Genomic DNA, 23,445 nt, shown 5'->3' on the forward strand with positions numbered 1-23,445 from the left:
TGGAGTCATTAAACTCATTTATGTAAACTTCTGACTTCAACTGTACATTGGATGTCATGTACTGCATATCTTGTTTCATACACTGTATACTTTGTCTTTTAGAGTCATGCTAATCTTGGTATTACTTTAAGTTCCGGTCACGACCAAAGTACACACATGTACATGTATTTGCAACCACAACACATGTACACCACATACTTATGTGCACACACCAATAGTCCTGTCAAGAATTTAATCCCAATTCCCCACATCAACTTCACAACCTTTAATTTATAGTGACAGAGCAATAAAAATATACTCAATATATAAAAACATTGATATTAACAAAATAAAAACACTATCTAGTCAAACATACAATGACACCATTTGGCAAGTGCAACCATGAACATGTGTGTGGAATGTGTGGTTTTCCTGTTTTTGTTCTTGTAGACTAAACACTTTCTGTTGAGCACCCATGCCATGTCTTTCAGCCAACTCTCCGAATCACAGACATCTGAGTCAAACACTTTGGCAGTGTTTCAGGCCTTCGGCCAGTGTCCGTTACTAACTTTTGCATTCCAGAATGTCTGAGGTTTCCTGAGAATGTCCCAGCTATTATAATCACTTAGTCAAATAGAATTCCTATTTATATGCCGGTTTCCTCGTATTTTCTTCCATTCTCACTCTTTCCCCTTGTTTTTCTGGGATGAAAGAGGGGTGTTCAGCAGAGTGGTAGATGGATCTACAGTGCATTCGGAAAGTATTTAGACCCCTTGACTTGTCCATTTTGTTACGTTACAGACTTATTCTAAAATAGATTTGTTTAAATCCCTCAATCTACACACAATACCCCATAATGACAAAGTAATAACAGGTTTTTAGACATTTTTGCAAATGTAAAAAAAAAAACTGAAATCACAGTTACATAAGTATTCAGACCCTTTACTCAGTACTTTGGTGAAGCACCTTTGGCAACGTTTACTGTCAAGTCTTCTTGAGTATGACACTACAAGCTTTGCACATCTGTATTTGGGGAGTTTCTCCCATTCTTCTCTGCAGATCCTCTCAAACTCTGTCAGGTTGGATGTGGAACGTCACTGCATAGTTATTATCAGGTCTCTCCAGAGATGTTCAATTGGGTTCAAGTGGGAGCTTATATAGACAGGTGTGTGCCTTTCCAAATCATGTCCAATCAATTGAATTTACAACAGGTAGACTCCAAGTTGTAGAAACAGGATGCACCTGAGCTCAAATTCAAGTCTCATAACAAAGGGTCTGAATACTTATGTAAATGTCATATTGTAACAAGAAAATGGGTCTGAATACTCTCGAAATGCACTGTAATGATGACTTCTTTGGTTCAGTGTTCTGGCTCAAGTCCAAACAGACAACGGTCTATTATATTATGTGTCATAACTTGGCTTCTTTCAGTGTATGCCTTTCTGGTTTAAAGTCTATGATTGAGGTTCAAGCAATTTCTCACTTAAACAGTACAGCTTTTTTTCCCTCTTTATGCACTTAAATATAAGTGTTACACCTTTTTTAATTTAATGGGATCCAAGGCTACACATTTAGCCCGTGCCTTTTTACTTGCATATGTGTAGTAAGGCCTTACAGCGATAACAAAATATGGTACTAAAACCTGCCGGAGGCAACTTCTTGGGATCTTAGAAAGTCTGTAAAAATGTCTTGAGCTGTAGCGTTTCCTCCACTGATATCCTGTTGTGGTAGAAGCTGAGTCCAGTCAGGAGCTCTATGTCTCGGACCCGGGAAGCATGGAACTGGGCCCACTCCTGGACCCATTGGAAGTCTGAGCCATTCTGAGGAGACAGGGAGGAGGAGGAAAAGGAGGGCTGAGTCACTAATAATATTCATAGATTATCTTTACAAACAGCAAAACTAGAGAGGATCCCATATGATCTCCAGACCTAGGTCAAATACACAATCAAATACTTTGAAATTCCTGAAAATATTTCGGGTGCAGCTGATTTAGCTTGAAATGTGCACATTTGAGACGATTTAATTGGTTGCATTGTACACGGCTAACTAAATGAAGTGCTGCTCAAGTATTTGACATACAGCATCTATTTAAACCAGATCTGATTATCTCAGCCATCCTTTGGTCTGTTGACATGTTACATTTCCTCAACAGGCTTTTCAGCTGGCCCAGTAGGAAAGAGTAGGACAGCCAGCCAGAGCGGTGGGACTCACAGCACAGGTCTCAGTGTGGTCTGGTCTATGGGGGAGGGTGAAGGAGGTGGTCTCCAGGGGACCCTGGCAGTCAGCAGGGGAGAAGGAAGAGTTTCCACAGCTGGTCAGGATCACATAGAAGTGAGTGGGGATGGGAGCCTCATGTCTGCAGGAGAGAAAGATGGAAACATGTTCATGTACAACTGAGAATTCAAAAAAAGCCAGAAGCAACAACACGCATGGATGATGAACACTTACTGTGGTGTGCTAACTGTAGGAGTGTCAAAGTGTCCGTCGTAGTGCCGGTCAAAGATAGGTCCACTCATAACGTTGACCCCATTCAGCTGCTGGGAATATTTCACCAGGAGGACGTCATGGAAGTACGTCCAAACAGCTGCAAACATACAATCATATACTTATTAAAGCAAGAAGTCACTGAACAATGTCTTCAGGGCCCGTATTCACAAAAATGTCTTAGAGTATGACTGTTGATCTAGAATCAGTTTTGCCCTTTAGATCATAATAAATGTGATTAAATGGACAGTGTTGGGGGCTGATCCTAGATCAGCATTTCTACTCTGTAGACTTTCACCATTTGCCACCAGAGGGCAGTGAGTGTTTGTAAAGTTATCCACAGAGTGCTTCTGTTCATGGATTTAAAAAACAAAATCCCCTTGTATGACATATCATACTTAATAAACCCCTTTCATGATGGATTACCTGTGTCCACTGGCATCAACAAAAGTAACAACCATTTGCATCTCCCTTTCATCAATATGGAACCCACAAGATGGCATCATATTGTACCATCCTAACCGCTATCCCATAACCGAGTCCCAAACAGTATCCTACAGCCCAGTGTTTAAAACTCTGCTATTATTTTCCATCAGAGTAGACATGACCCCACACCACATTAGCAACATTGTCTGTCTGGGAAAGTCAGGAACACACCTTTTAGGTCTACTACCAACACATTGACGGTCTATGAGTAACTACACCACAAGTTGTTATCGGAATGTTGCATCAGGAGTGCTCATGTTCTCACAAATGACATTACGTGCCAAGCAGAGAGTACAAAATGGGGTGGGATTTTAAACGTAACAAACTCCCCTTCTTTAGAATAGCATAGCAAGCAATCACTTTTGTCAAGCCAGTTACACAGAATGGAAAGTGAACAATAAAACACTAAAAGAGAGCTTAGGGAGTGGGCTGGGTTTTTACCGTGACCACTGCCTGATATGGTAACGCCCTGCTGCACCACTACTGTACACTACTGTCCCCTAGACAAAATGTAACAGAGATCCTATGTCTACTGAATAAATATGGCTCACTATGACCATGGTCAGATTACCATGTTAATTCACAGGGAAGCTTTTATGTTGACAGACCAATCTGAGATTTCTCAGTTGGTGTGAGAGTTTTAAACCCTGCTCCTAAATCTACAGCTTGTTGTTGAGTTAAATATTTACTATGGAGTCAGCTTTTTTCCACTATTCAACTAGAACCTTAGATCCTAGGAAAAATGGTACGATCTAACAGGAAATACAAGGGGAAAAACTGTCCTAGTACGTTATCTCAGCTGTTGGATCTTTGGGCTGAAATTTATACCTAATTGGCCAAGGCTAGTTCAAAATAGAATAGAGATGCAGGCTGGGAGTGTTACATGCTGTAAGAGTAAGCCTAAGAGTAAAAGTAAAACTGATAGAAACGACACTGAACAAAAATACAAAAACACAACATGCAACAATTTCAAAGATTTTACTGAGTTACAGTTCATATAAGGAAATCAGTCAATTGAAATAAATTCATTAGGCCCTAATCTATGGGTTTCACATGACTGGGAATACAGATATGCATCTGTTGGTCACAGATACCGTTCAGAAAACAAGTAGGGTTGTTGATCAGAAAACCAGTCAACCAACCAACCATGGAGTGCGAGATCTCCTTCACAGAGTTAATCAGGCTGCTGTTGATTGTGGCCTGTGGAATGTTGTCCCACTCCTCTTCAATGGCTGTGCGAAGTTGCTGGATATTGTCGGGAACTGGAACATGCTGTAGTACACTCCAATCTAGAGCGTCCTTGGTGAGTATGCAGGCCATGCAAGAACTGGGACATTTGAACTTCCAGGAATTGTGTGCAGATCCTTGCGACATGGGGCCGTGTATTATCATGCTGAAATTAGGTGATGGCCTCAGGATCTCATCATGGTATCTATGTATTCAAATTTCCATTGATAATATGCTATTGTGTTCGTTGTCCATAGCTTACGCCTGCCCATACCATAACCCCACCGCCACCATGGGGCACCCTGTTCACAACGTTAACATCAGCAAACAACTCGCCCACACGACGCCACATCAGCCATCTGCCAAGTACAATTGAAACCGGGATTTATCTGTGAAGAGCACACTTCTCCAGTGTGCCAGGGGCCTTCAAAGGTGAACATTTGCCCACTGAAGTCGGTTACAACAGTCGAACTACAATCAGGTCAAGATCCTGGTCTCAGACTATCCCGCAGGTGAATAATCTCCTGGGCTGGCATGGTTACACGTGGTCTGCCGTTCTGAGGCCGGTTGGATGTACTGCCAAATTCTCTAAAGCGGCGTATGGTAGAGAATTGAACATTAAATTCTCTGGCAACAGCTCTGGTGGACATTCCTGGAGTCAACATGCCAATTGCACGCTCCTTCAAATCATCTGTGGGATTGTGTTGTGAGACAAAACTGCATTTTAGAGTGGTCTTTTACTGTCACCAGCACAAGGAGCACCTGTGCAATTGTTGTTTAATCAGCATCTTGATATGCCACAACTTTCAGGTAGCTTGATTATCTTGGCAAAGGAAAAATGCTCACTCACAAGGATGTAAACATATTTCTGCACAAAATTTGAGAGAAATAATATTTTTGTGCATATGAACAATTTCTGGGAGCTTTTATTTCAGCTCATGAAACATGGAATTAACACTTTACATAGTATTTTATTCTATTTTTGATCAGTATAAAACAAACCCATTAGTCCAGTGAGAAATCTTATAGTAGGCCTATACATACACCATGCAAAGACACACTGTGTCCTAAGAAGTCATTTCCTGAAGCTGCATGTCCATAAGAAATCACACATACCTGGTTGAGTGTTTGAGCTATTATTGCACAGTACCTGAGATGTATCTGTCTCTTAGCCAGCTAGCTTGACCTGCTCACCTTTAAAAGCAGGGTACATGGGCGCAATGTTGCTGGTGAGTAGTGACTCTGCCTCTGTTCCATTGGCACCCAGATCTGAAACGTCAACATGAATTAATCACTTAAACACACACACACACACTTCATTTAAATCATCAACTGGTCTTCAAAAGTTGGATGAGAACTGTCCTGATTTAGTGTTAGAATCTGATGCACCGCTGGCTATATGCATGTACAGTAATATGGAGTAGGTATTTAACAAAAGGTTTTGGGGTGTAATCTCCCATGTACTCACTGGGTGGATGCAGCAGGCCGTAGGACAGCGCAGGGTTGTCCTTGTATCTGACACAGTTCTGGCTGAAGAGCGGCGCCACACGGACGTCTGCACGGACACAGGCCTCCGCTACTGGACTCAGTGGCTGGACATTGTTCTGACGGGGACGAGAAAGATGATTCCAGTTCTTGAGCTCTGGTATTAGTTTTGTGAACCTAGTTTCATTCTTTATTGCAGGGTTGACTCAATATATACATTAGGATAATGCTTTTCCCGTTACCTTCTCCTCAGATAAAATAAAACCATGAATCATCTACTTTCCATCCTCTTAATAGCTTTTAGACAGAAAGTAATGGAATAAAAGGAGGATGTTGAGAGAACGAACGCCAGGGATAGATATACTGTAGAGAGACGTCCTGATTTACATTGAGGTTTTCACCACATAATGACAAACACAAGAAGCTATGAAAGCCAGCACGAGTTAGGAAGATCTACAGCCAGCTAGCAGGGCCAGGCAGCAGCTCAGCTCACAGCACTTCACACATCTTTACAACTTATTTCATATCCTAGCCAGAAACACTAACCAGAGAAACACTAACCAGAGAAACACTAACCAGAGAAACACTAACCAGAGAAACACTAACACTAACCAGAGAAACACTAACCAGAGAAACACTAACCAGAGAAACACTAACCAGAGAAACACTAACCAGAGAAACACTAACCAGAGAAACACTAACAGTAACCAGAGAAACACTAACCAGAGAAACACTAACAGTAACCAGAGAAACACTAACCAGAGAAACACTAACACTAACCAGAGAAACACTAACCAGAGAAACACTAACAGTAACCAGAGAAACACTAACCAGAGAAACACTAACACTAACCAGAGAAACACTAACACTAACCAGAGAAACACTAACCAGAGAAACACTAACAGTAACCAGAGAAACACTAACCAGAGAAACACTAACACTAACCAGAGAAACACTAACCAGAGAAACACTAACCAGAGAAACACTAACAGTAACCAGAGAAACACTAACCAGAGAAACACTAACACTAACCAGAGAAACACTAACCAGAGAAACACTAACCAGAGAAACACTAACCAGAGAAACATAATACAACAGTGCATCTCCAACACAACATACTATCTATCTGTAGACATTAAAGAGAGCCAGAGTGTAATGGAGGTGGTTTAGAACCACGCTCGCGTGAGGGGTAACATTTCCTAAGATTCTGAAGACTTGCGTTAACTCCCCCAAGCAAATGCCTCGGCTTTAGCTAAGCAGACTAACACATACCTGGGTATGAAACCTGGTCGTTCACACAAGCACATAAAGACTCACCAGTGGGTTAATTGTGTAGGCGACCCATAAGGGCATGAGAGTATCTTTGCTGTAACCGTTGATGTAGTCGGCGTGGTGCAGGACACAGTACTCAGAATTCTCCTGGAGAACTCGAGGGATTCCATATGGTAGGTGAAGAGCCTTGGTTCCGGAAACTGAGAGAGGGGAGGGTGTGATAAAAAACATAATTATAGACAAAATAGAGCCATGATTACGCTAACTGGAGTGTTTGGCAAAGCTTTTACTGCTAAGCCATTACAAAGAAACCCATGAAGTGTGTACTCACTGGAATTGTCTTTGATGAGTTGCCTGTTCATAGTCTTCTCCTGAAACATATATTTTCAGCATGTTAGTGTGTCTGTCAACTTCTCTCCCTCTGAGTGCTTCTGGGTTATCAATCATAAAGTGAGGATAAATATTAGTTTTCAATGAAGCACCTTTCAAACATTGAGGATTTAGAGTGTTATGGACAGGACAAACCCTCTGTCTACCCCTCCCCTCCCAGTCCTGCTCTCTGGGGATGGATGTGCGAGTTTGAGGATACACCCCCCTCCCTGATTGTACCCCCTGGTCATACCGCTGCTTTGGTGCGGGTGCTGCAGCTACAGCCCAGGTGGTCAGAGGGGGCAAGGCCACTGGCCTCACAGGTGGAGTTAGAGGAGAGCTCAGCTGGGTACACGGGGCGGTGGGGAGGGTTCTTCAGGAGGTGGTTCAGACTCCCATGGGTCCCGTTGTTAGGAGCAGGGGGAACGTCCAACAAATCTGACAGGCAAAGAGAGAGGGTGATAGAGACGGGGGGGGGGGGGGGGGAATAAAGTGATAGTAGAGAGTTGAAAAGGTATTTTCTTTAACTGACTAGATTTGATCTAATGGGCTAACTGTACAGAATAGCTGTGTGACTATGGACTTAGTTTCCAGTGGTGGTGCTGTGGCCTTCTCAACTGGCACATCCTCTTTGAAACGTATCACAATGTTGAGAAATAGTCCTGGGAGTTCTGTATAGAAGTGGTTGAAATGATGCTATAATGAATGTAAAGCCAGTTCGGCCTGCTGAAATAATTTCACTTTAGAGAAGTATTACTTAGCCTGGGTACCAGTCTGTTTAGATATCATTCCACTCCTTTGGCATGACAATTCCATCAGGAGTTGGCAAGAGAGCGAAAACAGACTGGCACCCAGGCTAATCCTTTCTAGTTATGCAACAGGACATTGTCCCCATGTTAAATGGTCCATTGACTAACAGGCTTACCACACAGGAGGTTGTACACTTCAATGTTTTCAAAAGGTGCAACTTGGGTCTTGTATTTCAGCCCTGGTCCATAACTGATAAAAATGGCCTGAAAAATACAAAAACAATTCATTTTCACAAGAATAACTGACACATAAATAGATAGAGAGACGCTATTCATGACAGTGGAGTAGACATGTTAGATATGGAGAGAAGAACAAAGTAACCACAATTTCACCATCTCATTTAGTTAAAATTTCCCTACACCTACGAAGGAGTCAAAACCACAAATAGACCATGTGTAAACATCAGAATAGCTAAAAGTAAACCGTGTGGGAGTTTAAGTACTTAAATGACCTTCCAAAAAGGTGGGTTGAAAAGCAATTAACATTTTGAAATAATCATAAGATGAGCCTTAAAGCGGCAATCAGCAGTAGAAACAATAACAAGGGGACTCCCAGCCCTCGTTTAAGTAAAAAGCTGAGAGATTGGGGCTGGAGAAATCAACCACTCTCAAATTCAGAGCTATTGATGCAAGGACTAACCATCCATGAAATCAAAATGATAGTTTTAACCATGTTGCGGCTGTATAGTGTTTGGTCACATTTACTTTGTTTACAAACATTTAAGTAAAACAAACTTACAGTATATTTTGGGTTCTGATGGGGTATGACAGTTGATGAGGCATTCTTAACTTGTATTCTTCATGAGTCAATGGGCACATAATTCATTTATAAGTCCAAAAATGTATGTAGTAACTGCTGATTGCCCCTTTAAAACGTGGGTGGCTACTAAATTAAATAGGTGATGTTGTTACTTGCTAGCTATGTCTGCTTTTCTTCCGGTCTGCAGCAAGACACACAGAAGATATTTTCAGCAGACTTTCATTTGTCTCATGCACCTGTTTTATTTAGGTTAGCGAGTAAAGTCGCAGGGATAATTATAGCAACACATTCCAGGTGTGACCACATCTAGAAGGATACACAGACCTATTATAAACATAAAGACTAACAGGGAGGTGCCAGGGAGACGTCTAGTAAACTATAGTAAACATAGCCATGAGAAAACACAACACAAATGGGAACAAAGCATACTGTTATAGGGGATGGTATTTCAGCAGGCTTATTTTGGGAGCGATTTTCTAAGGCCGGAAACATACACAGACCGATCATAAAGACTAACATGGAGACGGGGAGAAATCTAGTAAAACCTAGTAAACCTAGTAAAAATGTACATGGGAAAACAACAACTCCAAATGGGAGGACATTACTGTTATAGGTGATGGTATTGCAGTGGGTTTACTTTGGGAGAGACTTGACTCTCTCGGAGGACACAGCTTGATTTAACCTAAAGAATGTCAGGCATGATTTAACAAACTGGGGCTCCTTTGGAGTGGCCTGCTCCCAGATCTGTTTGGGACATTTGGCCTGAGAATGGCCATACAGGTGTAGGATCTTAATTTGAGCCAGTTTGCTACAGCAGGAAAATAATCCTTTTTAATAATCCTTTTTTGTAGGCGTTGATACATTTTTCTGCAAATCAAGTCTGAAATGTTTAAGTGAAAATTACAAACGTAGGGTCTCCCGGGTGGCGCAGTGGTTAAGGGCACCACTCTGCTGTGCCACCAGAGACTCTGGGTTCGCGCCCAGGCTCTGTCGTAACTGGCCGCGACCGGGAGGTACGTGGGGCGACGCACAATTGGCCTAGCGTCATCCGGGTTAGGGAGGGTTTGGCCGGTAGGGACATCCTTGTCTCATCGCGAACCAGCGACTCCTGTGGCGGGCCGGGCGCAGTGCGCGCTAACCAAGGTTGCCAGGTGCACTGTGTTTTCTCCGACACATTGGTACGGCTGGCTTCCGGGTTGGATGCGCGCTGTGTTAGGAAGCAGTGCGGCTTGGTTGGGTTGTGTATCGGAGGACGCATGACTTTCGACCTTCGTCTCTCCCGAGCCCGTACGGGAGTTGTAGCGATGAGACAAGATAGTGGCTACTAACAATTGGATACCATGAAAAAGGGGGTAGAAATTCAACAAAAAAATGTAAAAAAGAAAATTACAAACGTTAGAAGCCTTTTAAAAACTCAAATACACTAAGTTTGCTTTTCCTGCCACCCAGGACCTATATACTAGGTGGTAAGATCCAAAAAATGGTCGAAGACTCCAGTAACCCAAGTCAGACTGTTCTCTCTGCTATCACACGGCAAGCGGTACCGGAGCACCAAGTCTAGGTCCTTAACAGCTTCTACCCCCAAGCCATATGCCTGCTGAACAATTAATCCAAAGGCCACCCGACCTATTTACATTGACACCCACACCCACTTTGTTTTTACAATGCTGCTATTATCTATGCATGGTCACTTTACCCCTACCTACATGTACAAATTACCTCGACTAACCTGTACCCCCGCACATTGACTCGTTATTGTTATGTAATTTTTTTGTTACTTTTGATTAGATTTTTTTTTTCTTAAAAAAATATTTACTATATAAACTAAACTCTTTCTTGAACTGCATTGTTGGTTAAGTAAGCATTTCACGGTAAGGTCTACCTACACCTGCTGTAGTCGGCGCATGTGACAAATCAGCAACAAAAGGGTGATCAAATTAAGATGCTATATCTGTAGATGGCAATCAGATCTGGGACTCAGGCTACCTCTCTGTAGTGCTTTCATCATAGAACTTCACATCAAAATAAAAATTAGTTGTGTTTTTTTTTTTTTTATCTCCATGTGATTCAAGTGTAATGTAGCTATTAGCGTTAGCTGTTTTTTAGTTAGAGACAGTATGTTCGGATGGGTTTCCCTGGATGTGTACATTCCCTGACCTGCATGTTTTTGAAGACGTTATCCGAGCCGTGGAATCCACCAGTGCAGTACTTGACTTCCTTAGGTTGTCTGTGGATGAACAGAGATGAAAAAACATTATTCCATTCCTAGAAAAAACATCACACCTCCAACAGAACACAGAGGGAGGGTGTTCTTTAATGGAAGTCTCTCCAAAATAATCCAGGTAGAATCAGGAATTCCTCAGGGCAGGTGTCTAGGCCCCTTACTTTTTTCAATCTTTACTAATGACATGACACGGAGTTCTGTATTTTATATATATTTATACAACACTAAAATTGAGGGGTTTTCAATTGAACAGCTGTATAAACCAGCCCAACTAAATAATAGCTCACATCCTCAACTGTGGCAACCATAACAACAAGGAACAGCTTTCAGCACCCAATAAAGACATCCGTAAAAAACATGCCCAAACATGGGCAAAACAAAATGTATGTTGGTATGTTAATAGGCTTTCTGTTAACCGGAGACCAACTATCACTTTTCATATGTGGCAGCTGTTGAGAATTTCAGCGGTCAAGTTAGGGCTAGTGAGTCGTCTTGTCGAATAATGTCTCATTGCAACAGACGAACATAACGAGAGTTAAACATTTACTTTTGAATCATTTAGCAGAAGCTCTTATCCAGAGCGACCCACAGTAGTGAGTGCATACATTTTTGTACTTTTCCGTATAAATATAAAGTGGGATCACCTTTTGCAAGTACCTGTAACTGCTTTCAAAGTGCATGTAGGGAGAAATGCATATAGGGACAAGTGCATGTAGGCACAACGTTTAAAGTGAATGTCAATGGATAATGTGTAGTTCTAACCGGTGTGGATTTAGTTTAGCCTGGAACTGATGACTTGAAAAAGGAGTGAACCGTGATGAGTAGGCTAACTATTAAATATTTAAAACGGTACTTATTTACTTAGGTTATTCCACAACAGATACTTTGGCTTAATGCCAGAGTAAAGCCAAGAGTGCAGCTTAGGTTATGTGATAAAAAAAAGTGTTGCGTTTTCAAAGAGGGTTATGGTTCATACTGTATACGGTTCCTACAGATGTCATATCTTAATTTGATCGGTTGTCACAGAGAATGAGTCTTGTGATTTACATACCTTCATTGAAAACCCAGAATTATCTTTCTCTCAGTAGATCTAACAACTAAACTATAGCCTATCAAAGCTAATTTCCCATTTGCAGGATTATTTTACTCATGTTCAAATTAAGATCCCACATCTGTATGAATAAAGATGTAAAAACAAAATGTGTTATGAAAAAAAAAAAGCAAACAAGAGAGTTATGTTATGACATACAGAGCTGCTTGCCAGCCAGGCTTCATGTAGAGATGGGCCTTCTCAATGCGCACGTTGTTAGCAAAGTGCATCCGTTTGGGAAGGTGCTCTTTGAGGTAGGGCCTCATGGGCTGGTCAGGGCTCCTGCACTTCAAAACACAAAGCAAGAGAAGAGCAGAGAGTCAATGAAGGGACAGAGGGAGAGGCCTGTTTGACATAAGCTAAGGCAAGCAAATCATTTTTCAATTCATCTTATTAACACAGAAGTCAACTGGGCACAATAACTTCACATACCGACAGATTCTTCACCAGGCCTTCATAGTCGACTGGGGGAATAAAAACAGACAGTTGGTAACTCAAGGGTCATGACCTTCCCCTTCCCAAATCACTCTTGACCCCTTGGACCCAACCGCTTGACCCTTTTCCCCTTGGCCCTCAACCACTTTGCCCTCAAACACTTTGCCCCTTCCCCTTGGCCCCAAATGCTGTATCCCTCCCGTTATGTTTGCAGATCTGGATGGTCTGCATAGGTACAGTGCGATTAAGATTAAAATCACTTTAGTCAATTGTACACATAGTCCAACCGAATACTTTAACCCAGCCCCTGCGAAAGACACACACACACAGGTTTTTGGAGATGTGCGGGGGGCTGCCACACCCGGAAAGCCAGGGAGCTGCTGTTGTGGGGGGTTAAGGCAATGGCATCTAGGATTTGATAGCAGCAACCCTTCAGTTGCCAGCTCACTCTAACCGCTAGGCTACCTGCTGCCCCAGTGAAGTGGTGAAGCTTCTACCTTAATTAATGCTTACACATTACTAAGGGGGAAGGAGGGAATTGGGACCAGCTGTAACACTGAATGGTGTTTCAACATAAGGCCAGGAAGAGGAAGGAAAACAGCTGGAAGTGACACGTTGACATCATCAACAGTCATCAGCAACAGTTACTCACAGGAGAAGAAGTCTTCTGGGAGGTTCTTGGGTCGGATTCGCGCAGCAGGGCCTTGGATGACAGTGAAGTCGTCAATGTTGTCCTGGTACGAGCTTACAAATGCAGCCTTTTTGCAGGAAGCTTCCTCCATTCCTGCAATTACAGTAAACACACACACACACACACGCACACATCATTTAAAAAACAATTGCCATTGTTTGTATTGTTGTTCCTGGCAACTGGGCAGTCAGAGCAATAGAAGTTAGAGCAGAGAAATGGAGAATGAGAAAAGACAGTATAAGACTTCAACAGCACCATAATTAAGTGGTCTAATCTGTACCAGATTTCAGAGAATCTTTTTTTTTTTTTTTACTGAACAGACTTAACTTTAAATTATAAACAGATTATTGTTACTAGGATTATATCCTCCATTTCCCAATCAATCAAAACATCAAATCGATCACAATCACATCAATAACATTGACAAAAAATAACCCAAGAGCAATGCAATAATTGTTATAGGCTAAATAAAAAAGATTCCCATATGACATTTGTTATTATAAAAACCTGACATCAAAATGTACAACCCTGCAACGTGGAGCTTATTACAAGGCCAGTTGAGTAGCCATCGGTCGGTGCCACCAAATGAATTTCATTTCGTTAATCCTTTACACGCATAATGACATAATTACAAGACTAGACACATGTCAAATGCTATGCAGATGTTGCGAGCATCTCTTCTTTACAGACCTCTCCTCTGTAAACCTCCCTGGCTAAATCATTCACAGCTGTTTCAGCATTCAATCTGACCTTGTTTTACAAAAGTTTTCGCTCTGCCATGTGATTCCCCCACAACAGGTGCTAGGGCAGCGTCCCTAACGGAACCCTATTTCTTATATAGTGCACTATTTCTGAACCAGCCTTATAGGACCTGGTCAAAAGTATTGAACTAAATAGGGAATAGGGAGCCATTTTGGAAGTATCCATTGTCTCAGCCAAAACAAACAGTACGTGTGGCTGACAGTAAGCATTCAAATGCCCCCACAATGGCAGACCCCAGAGTACAGGCCAGAGGCTGGAAGACAATCCAAAAGTTACTCAATAGAAGAACTATAACATATAAACAAAACAATATGTTGTGGTAATATACACTATGGCTACACTGTTAATTGTTATGTTTTATTTCTGAATTGCTACTTGTACAATAAAATCTGTAGACAATAACTTAATGATTGAGTTTGATAGTGGATTGTGTGCTATAAGGCAGGAGCTATGCAGCCTTTATACAACAGCTAAGGGAGGTTAGGCAGGAGATATGCAGCCGTTATACAACAGCTAAGGGAGGTTAGGCAGGAGATATGCAGCCGTTATACAACAGCTAAGGGAGGTTAGGCAGGAGATATGCAGCCGTTATACAACAGCTAAGGGAGGTTAGGCAGGAGCTATGCAGCCGTTATACAACAGCTAAGGGAGGTTAGGCAGGAGATATGCAGCCGTTATACAACAGCTAAGGGAGGTTAGGCAGGAGATATGCAGCCGTTATACAACAGCTAAGGGAGGTTAGGCAGGAGCTATGCAGCCGTTATACAACAGCTAAGGGAGGTTAGGCAGGAGCTATGCAGCCGTTATACAACAGCTAAGGGACGTTAGGCAGGAGCTATGCAGCCGTTATACAACAGCTAAGGGACGTTAGGCAGGAGCTATGCAGCCGTTATACAACAGCTAAGGGAGGTTAGGCAGGAGATATGCAGCCGTTATACAACAGCTAAGGGACGTTAGGCAGGAGCTGTGCAGCCGTTATACAACAGCTAAGGGACGTTAGGCAGGAGCTATGCAGCCGTTATACAACAGCTAAGGGACGTTAGGCAGGAGCTGTGCAGCCGTTATACAACAGCTAAGGGAGGTTAGGCAGGAGCTATGCAGCCGTTATACAACAGCTAAGGGACGTTAGGCAGGAGCTGTGCAGCCGTTATACAACAGCTAAGGGACGTTAGGCAGGAGCTATGCAGCCGTTATACAACAGCTAAGGGAGGTTAGGCAGGAGCTATGCAGCCGTTATACAACAGCTAAGGGAGGTTAGGCAGGAGATATGCAGCCGTTATACAACAGCTAAGGGACGTTAGGCAGGAGCTATGCAGCCGTTATACAACAGCTAAGGGAGGTTAGGCAGGAGCTGTGCAGCCGTTATACAACAGCTAAGGGACGTTAGGCAGGAGCTATGCAGCCGTTATACAACAGCTAAGGGAGGTTAGGCAGGAGCTGTGCAGCCGTTATACAACAGCTAAGGGACGTTAGCCATCATTTAGCTGCCAGATACTGACTCGATATGAGCTCTTTTTCTTTGATGAGTCACTAATATTTAGGGATGTAGGAAAATCAGCTACTTCCTCTTTTTATTTTCATCCCTTTTCCCCCCTAGACCAACTCCTCTTTCATGTTAAGTAGTAGTGGATGCTCACTATCGCATCACTTTATGATTTACAGCAGACCCATAAAGTAAACCACTTGTCTTTTTTCATTTGCCAAAAAACACTAAATGGGTTACCTCCGCCTCCCCTGCTTTCACTTTGACTTTCTTAGTGCTTATCTCTGAGAAACATTGTTTCTCTTGTACTGTACATTTCCCCTCGAAGCCCTTTGCTCCAGTAGGAGCTAAAACAACAAGTCACTTTCCAATCTACTGTTTCATCTGAATGCTGTGTAGAAAACAAGGCTACTGATTCCTTGGTTGATCGCAGAGACCACTGTGTGTACAGGACAATCCGGCTGTGTGTTGTGGCAACATGCTGCTCACCGTGGTCAGACAGAAGCACCAGATTGACACAGCGGTGAAGGTTCTTCTGTTTCAAGCCGTCCATTAGAAGTCCTAACAACCTGTCCACGTTCAGCAGGGCCTCAATCACCTGCAAATACAGTATATAGTCATTCATAACACCACATGTTATACAAGGCCCAGGAGTTCTGCCTGACTACTTTGTGGCCTTTGCTGGGTCTGCTTTGATTGGTTATAAATTACCCCCCACCTGATTGGTGGGTTGAATGAATAGAGATGGATCTGACCTGGCTGCTCATTGGTCCGTATCGGTGGCCGGCAGAGTCTGGTTCCTCCATGTACAGAGTGTAAAAATCTGGCCTACATGAAAACAAAATGAAAGGACTCTGATTACATAGTGAGGTCCGATCAAATGAAAGAGAACGACAGTGTTTGGACTGTCCTTCAAAATGATGCTCATTTAAAGGTTATAAGAAGCATATTACCATACCTTTCCCCTTGAGGTAAGTTCAGCCATTGAAATATGGTTGAGATTCTCTCCTCAAATGAGATGCTCCTAAAACAAAAGATACTGCTTTATTTCTTACTTTAGAAAGCATCACTATGGATAGCTTACACACTGCTACAGTACACTACAGCAAATGCTGGTCACCTCCAAATAACACATTCATACTTTATATCTTACAAAACAAATAGATGGGGTATTCACTAACGGATAATTACCTACTCCTCTTTATTATGACAAACAAACATGGATAAGAAAGACCATTACGCATGTCTCTTACTTGTCATACTTCTTATAGAAGTCAGGTAATCTTCCATTGACTGCCACATCAGAGCCCGGCCAGAAGAATGTGGCTGATTTCAGGTTATTGTCCATGGCAGTGAACCAAACCTAGAGAGAGAGAGAGAGAGAGAGAGAGAGAGACAGACAGTGGAGGTGCTCTGATCATCAAAACAACCACAGACCACTAGAAAGAGCTACTCTAATAGCTCTATAGACTCATCAAAACTGACCCTATACGCTGTTTGCCTTTCACTCCAGCCATCCGGGTTTGCTTCCTGCTCCCTCCGTTTGCTACATTGGTTGTCAGAAGTGAGATGGTGCCTGTTAGGCTATTGGAGAGGCATGTACACGTGAGGGGCACGCTCTCCCGAAGGAAGGGGGTAATGTAGCGACATTAACACCTAGAAACCTCATCAAGTGGTTCAGACCTCTTGGTGTAATTGTTAAGGCATTGGCTTGACAGTCGTTGGACCCAGGTCTGAGTCGCAGTTGGGGCTACCCCCCAAATTGGTTTCAGAAGTGGGATGGCGGCGGTGAGGCCACCAGAAAGCCTGGCGGACGTGTGAAGATGCTTGAAAGAAAGTTGATGCACGGGGACGCCTTCCCGTTTGGAGGGCCCAGTGTAATGATCCTCAGCTCCTCACTATATGAGCCACATTACAATTCCCTCCCAATGGGTTAACCCTAACTCCCTAACGGGCTCGGGAGAGGCGAAGGTCGAATCATGTGTCCTCCCAAACATGACCCGCCAAACCGCGTTCCTTAACACCCGCCTGCTTAACCCGGAAGCCTGCTGCACCAATGTGTCGGAGGAAACACCGTTCAACTGACGACCGGAGTCAGCCTGCAGGCGCCCGGCCAGCCACAAGGAGTCTCTAGAGCGCGATGAGCCAAGTAAAGCCCCCCGGCCAAACCCTCACCTAACCCGGACGACGCTGTGCGACGCCCTATGGAACTCTTGTTTTAGTAAACTTTGTTCTGTATTGTCATTATGTCTCATAGTTAGGGTTGTTTTAGTAAACACAGTTCAAATGAATTTCCTCAACAACATTCATGTTATTATTCCTCATGCATTTTTCCAGCTAAATGTTTCAGGAGGAAATCTTCTCAAAGTGCCATCTGTGACTTGTTCTAACAACAACAGGGCCCCTTATGTCTTCCCAAGCTCCACTCGTCTAGCCTGGGTACCAGTCTGTTTGAGTTATCATTACACTCCTTGTCATTCTTAACATGACACAAGGAGTGGAATGTTAGCCTGAAACAGAGAACCTGTTTTGCTACCAGTCAAGTTACATTTCTCCTAACACTAGGGCCATATTATCCTCAAACCAATAAGTTCTAGCAGTAAACTAACATTGAATGAAGGTGCGGTATTTGCACTGTTGTGTATTCCAATGCATCCACTCACTGGTTCTCCTTGGTACCATTTGGCATTGAATTTTTCGGGAACCTTCAAACTGAAGGAGGCGTTGCGGGTCACATCATACATCTTGTTGTCAACGATCCCATGGGACTCTGGATAGAGGCCCTGTGGGAGTAACACACACCAGTGAGGCCCTGTGGGAGTAACACACACCAGTGCTTTGACAGCTGCACGGCTAAGTAAGTGGACATATCATCTGTAACTTTACATCTAAACCATTTCATCACAGAGAGCCACCGGTTAACCCACTGTGTTGAAAGAATTCTGGAGGCTAAATGGAAGGTGTGGGTTAGTCCAGTAGATCTGAAATCACCGCCTACAGTTGCACACCTCCAACACAGTTTCTCCTGAGGTGCAGCATGTCCTAGCCATCCAGCCACAACAGGAGGTAGGTAATGTTATCATTAGTCGTAAGTGACAATTTGATGGATAAGGTGATTTAAAGAGTCATCTTTCTTTTAAGTGAATTCCATTTTCAAATAAACAAATAGGCCAGTTGTGTATACAATTCTGCAGAGCAACAGATGGTTCCATATTAGAGCAACTAAGACGAGCATCAACACTTACAGTCACAATGGTGTAGTGGTTGGGGAAGGTCTTGGTGGGGTAGACAGGTCTCATGTATGAGGTAGAAGTGCCACAGTTGCCTGAAATAGATGGAGACGAAAAATAGTTAAAAGCTGCCAAAGTAAATGGATTTCACCATGTGGATAATGGTTTTAAAATATTGACGTCTTTTGCGATGGTGCGGAAGGACATAAGTGGCCAAATAAACAATAGTTTCCTGAAACAGGATCATTTCCTCCACGACGTCTTTACTTGATTGTAATCTGATGTCGTTTCAACCAGATAACTTCTTTAGAATGTTTCATGCCAAATGTTGCCCTACACACCAGAAAACAATGGTGTGCTTACGTAATTTGCTGATGACTGGAAGAAGACTGCCATAGGCCTTTAAATAACCTGCCCGGAAGCCATCCATAGACACCAGGATCAGTGGGGGTTTGGAAAAACTGGGGATACAAACAGAGAATGAGCTGTATTGAGGTTAAAACAGAACATACATTTTTCCTGGAAAGCATGAATCTAAAACTGTCTGAGTCTGGCACAGTGTGGATGGTACAGTTCCACGGTTACAGTAGTTGTGCTGTGGGTTTGTGTGGACTAACACAAAGCAAGCCCTTTGACTGTGGGGAACTGACATGAGCTGACTAGATGAGACGGATAGGCAGGATGGATTCAGCCCACACAGACACACAGAGAGGAGGGGAAGGGCAGGAAGAGGTCTGGGGCTGGATGGCTGCATCCAAGATGAGTCAGATGTTTCTAAGGCCTGTGGTTTAAAAATGTTCCCATTTCCCTGAGAATTTTAAAAACTTTCCCCTTCCCCTTTTCAACTGAAATGCAATGCAGGGTAAAGACAGATTTCAGTCGAACACAACAGTTGCTTTTTTTCCTCTCTTCTTCCTTTTTACTCCTTCTTCCGCTCTCCCTCTCTTTTCTCCAACATGAGGGATAACAGAGGTAAGTGATGTATGTTAAAGTTATTTAAGGCTCTCTGTGGTTCAGTAATAGGCGTTTTTAAACGTATCTATTCATCATGACAGAGAGGGCCGCACCAGAGGAGATTTGTGTTTTCCTGTAGGCTGAAGGCTAACAACTCATAAAATAAACCCTAATTTGAAGTTATAGCCAATAGAAATCCTCCCCTTCCCCAAAAGAGAAAAGACAAGAATGAGTGACGTCAGTCATTAAGAAGAAGAAAACATTCAAAAGAAAAACAACGTTAATTAGACCTTTGGGAAGGTATTTCAGACTAAAAATGGCTTCAAGACCACCAGCTGTTAACTTTTCCATAGTCCAACAAGTCTGTGGTCCCAACCTTATCGCACAACATGCCACACACACACTCAATCCACAGCCCCATTAGCTAAGTTTCCATATAGACACTGAACAGCTTCACTCCAACTTCTCCATCATAAAAGCCAGGAATAACATTTGTGTTAATCCTGTTTTAGTCTCACAAGTAGAGCAAATGGCCTCAACTTGTACACAATGCATTTGCGTCATAATGTGCTCTGTTTTTGTCTGTAGTACGCACAGATTGTAGTGTGACTAAGTAACAACAGCACATTGTGTGTATACACTATCAAGCAGTTTAAATCAAGGACTGTGCTGTGCCTTAAAGCACAGTGGGACCTCAACAGTAGATACTATCTTCAGACTGTGGTGTATGAAAGTGTTTCTCACAGAGAAAGTACTGTAGTTGTGGAAAATGACTTACCTGGCAGGACATTGTGGTGTTTGAATGTCCTCACACTCCTCTTCTATCCAAGACTTCACTCCCACTGGAAAGTATTATAAAATCAACCATACTATCATCACTCATTTGTGGCGAACTACCAAACACACTGACAGTACATCTATCTACTAGACTAAAATCACATTACACTTAAACCACATCTAACCACATCTAATATATATTTAAAAAATGTATGAAGTGAACATTGTGCTTGAATCGCTTAGGCTAAAGCAAGCCAAGTAATGGTGAATACTAGCTGAAATGACCATGAGTTAAAGCTTTATTTCGGTAGTTAAGAGTGATAAGTATGAAGCCAACTGGATGACTCTAAAACAGCTCTAAAATGTAGATATGAGATCCTGTATAGTCTAAGCCAGTGTTTCTCAACCTCAATTCTCTGACACTCATTTATTCAGTTCTAGAAGTGCTAGTGTAAGTGGGTGTCCAAATAGGAAGGCCCTAGCTTGCTGGTCCCTGGTACAAATAAGGTTGAGAAACACTGGTCTAAGCACTTATAAGATGGTCAGGGATAGTGAAAGATTGCGAGGGCCTTATGTTGTGGAATTCATTCCACCACACTGGAGGAGCTAGAAAAAAAGAGAGACCAACATCAATCAGAAATCAACACACACAAGTCTATCTGTGGGACTGAGTGCATTGGAACTATAGGGAGAAGATGATTTTACAATCAAAGGTGGAATTCAGTTTATATTCAGCTGCAAATGTGTTAAATCCTAAAATCCCTTGACACAATGTCTTAATATCTGGTGAACCTTACTTTCCTTTGGAATACAACTCTACCAACTGTCAACCACCCACTCTAAACAACCACCCACTCTAAACAACCAACCACCCACTCTAAACAACCAACCACCCACTCTAAACAACCAACCACCCACTCTAAACAACCAACCACCCACTCTAAACAACCAACCACCCACTCTAAACAACCACCCACCCACTCTAAACAACCACCCACCCACTCTAAACAACCACCCACCCACTCTAAACAACCACCCACCCACTCTAAACAACCAACCACCCACTCTAAACAACCAACCACCCACTCTAAACAACCAACCACCCACTCTAAACAACCAACCACCCACTCTAAACAACCAACCACCCACTCTAAACAACCAACCACCCACTCTAAACAACCAACCACCCACTCTAAACAACCAACCACCCACTCTAAACAACCAACCACCCACTCTAACGAGTCAACAACCAACCACCCACTCTAACGAGTCAACAACCAACCACCCACTAAACAACCAACCACCCACTCTAAACAACCAACCACCCACTCTAAACAACCAACCACCCACTCTAAACAACCAACCACCCACTCTAAACAACCAACCACCCACTCTAAACAACCAACCACCCACTCTAAACAACCAACCACCCACTCTAAACAACCAACCACCCACTCTAACGGTCAACAACCAACCACCCACTCTAAACAACCAACCATCCACTCTAACGGTCAACAACCAACCACCCACTCTAACGGTCAACAAACAACTGTAAACTGTCTGAGTATAGGCCTTTACGTAACAGACCTGGGCAAAATACTTGAAAGTATTTGAGGTGCACTTGATATAGCCTTAAAACAAGCATATGTAAAATATTTGAATCTATATGATAAATGTATTTGACCAAGGTCTGTTGCAAAAAATTGATGCTGTTTGGGACTGCAATCCATGCAGGGACAGTTTAGTCTTTGGTTTTACCTTTGCAGGAGCTGTAGTAATTTGCACAGCAGTCCCCTGCTTTCACACAGTCATCAGAGCAGGAGCACAGGCCATTGGCCAACCTCTCCTCACCACAGCGGAATCTGGAACAGGTCCAACGCTGACCTGAGAGGAGAGAGAGAGAGTGAGAGAGTTTATGACAGGAAAATATTTAAGTATGAGGGAGAGAGAGAAACAGATTTTATGACAGAAAAATTGGGAGAATGTGCGAGAGAGAAGGACAGAGAGGGGAGAGCGCGAGAGAGAGAGGAGGAAAGAGAGAGGAAGAAAGAGGAAGAGAGCGAGTACGTGTGTGTGAGCGTGTGTTTGTTTGTAGGAGAGCAACTTAAGGACAAACTCAGAGAGCAGCATTTGAATAATCTGTCATCTCTCCTACCGCTGTCTGCTTCTCACAAAGCACTACAGTAAAGCAAGTGAGTATTACCCATTAGAACAGACAGACAGAGCACTACCTGTTTTGAGCCCATAATATTAGCAACAAACAGGCTTGTGTTTTGCATGTTATTCTTGCATTAATACGTGTCACATATCAGTTTGCAAACAAATATATATATATATATATATATATATATATCATTGAGTTAATAAAGCAGCATACAAACATGGTGTCTTTTTTTGTTTTCTTGAGAAAGGCAGCTCCAAACTGCAGGCGTTTCGGCCTAGCTCAGTGCTTTCTGTGGTGGTGTGCAAGCCAGCAGAAAATACGGAGCGTTATGCCATGATTGACTCAGTGTTCTGTCACTCATGGGGACACTACATCACCACCAAGTCTAAAGGTAGAGCTCTAAAATTCTAGCCCCTTGGGTGCTTCCATAGAGTTACATTAGAAGTGCCCATCCAAGATGGCTCAAGGTCATTGGCCACAGATAAAATGACGTCAAATCCCTACAGTAGCTTTGATTGGACTGATCATGTCAACATTATACTTTCAAAATCTTAGCTAGCAGTCATCATCATGAATCAAGTCAACAATCTACTGGCAAATCCTTGTCATATGAAGATAAATAATTAAGAGAAATTCTAGATAAAACGTATCGGTGCTCATCGGCCATTGGACATAAACATTACATAACAAGTTGGAAATCACAAATTCAACAATGAGTGGTTTGGAAGGAATCAGTGGCTAACTGCAAGCATTGTAAATCAATC

The 23,445-nt window shown here is 42.7% G+C and overlaps 1 protein-coding gene across 1 annotated transcript in view; it reads right to left on the reverse strand.

The window, feature by feature from the left end:
• Positions 1–218: 218 nt before the first annotated feature.
• enpp1 (ectonucleotide pyrophosphatase/phosphodiesterase 1) overlaps positions 219–23,445 on the reverse strand; it is a 48,628-nt gene continuing 25,401 nt past the window's right edge. Inside the window, exons 4-25 of the mRNA XM_021611574.2 lie at positions 22,276–22,401; positions 20,519–20,582; positions 19,150–19,247; positions 18,802–18,881; positions 18,220–18,339; positions 16,810–16,919; positions 16,515–16,580; positions 16,312–16,384; positions 16,046–16,154; positions 13,273–13,404; positions 12,618–12,649; positions 12,345–12,472; positions 11,029–11,098; positions 8,228–8,315; positions 7,556–7,740; positions 7,265–7,304; positions 6,979–7,133; positions 5,645–5,780; positions 5,371–5,445; positions 2,428–2,563; positions 2,191–2,335; positions 219–1,799 (exon numbers count right to left, since the gene is read on the reverse strand). Of these exons, the coding sequence (XP_021467249.2) occupies positions 1,647–1,799; positions 2,191–2,335; positions 2,428–2,563; positions 5,371–5,445; positions 5,645–5,780; positions 6,979–7,133; positions 7,265–7,304; positions 7,556–7,740; positions 8,228–8,315; positions 11,029–11,098; positions 12,345–12,472; positions 12,618–12,649; positions 13,273–13,404; positions 16,046–16,154; positions 16,312–16,384; positions 16,515–16,580; positions 16,810–16,919; positions 18,220–18,339; positions 18,802–18,881; positions 19,150–19,247; positions 20,519–20,582; positions 22,276–22,401 (2,321 nt within the window). The 3' untranslated portion in view covers positions 219–1,646. The remainder of the gene's footprint in view (positions 1,800–2,190; positions 2,336–2,427; positions 2,564–5,370; positions 5,446–5,644; positions 5,781–6,978; positions 7,134–7,264; positions 7,305–7,555; positions 7,741–8,227; positions 8,316–11,028; positions 11,099–12,344; positions 12,473–12,617; positions 12,650–13,272; positions 13,405–16,045; positions 16,155–16,311; positions 16,385–16,514; positions 16,581–16,809; positions 16,920–18,219; positions 18,340–18,801; positions 18,882–19,149; positions 19,248–20,518; positions 20,583–22,275; positions 22,402–23,445) is intronic.

The sequence above is a fragment of the Oncorhynchus mykiss genome, chromosome 8 (assembly GCF_013265735.2).
Source record: "Oncorhynchus mykiss isolate Arlee chromosome 8, USDA_OmykA_1.1, whole genome shotgun sequence".
In the NCBI taxonomy this organism is placed as follows: domain Eukaryota; kingdom Metazoa; phylum Chordata; class Actinopteri; order Salmoniformes; family Salmonidae; genus Oncorhynchus; species Oncorhynchus mykiss.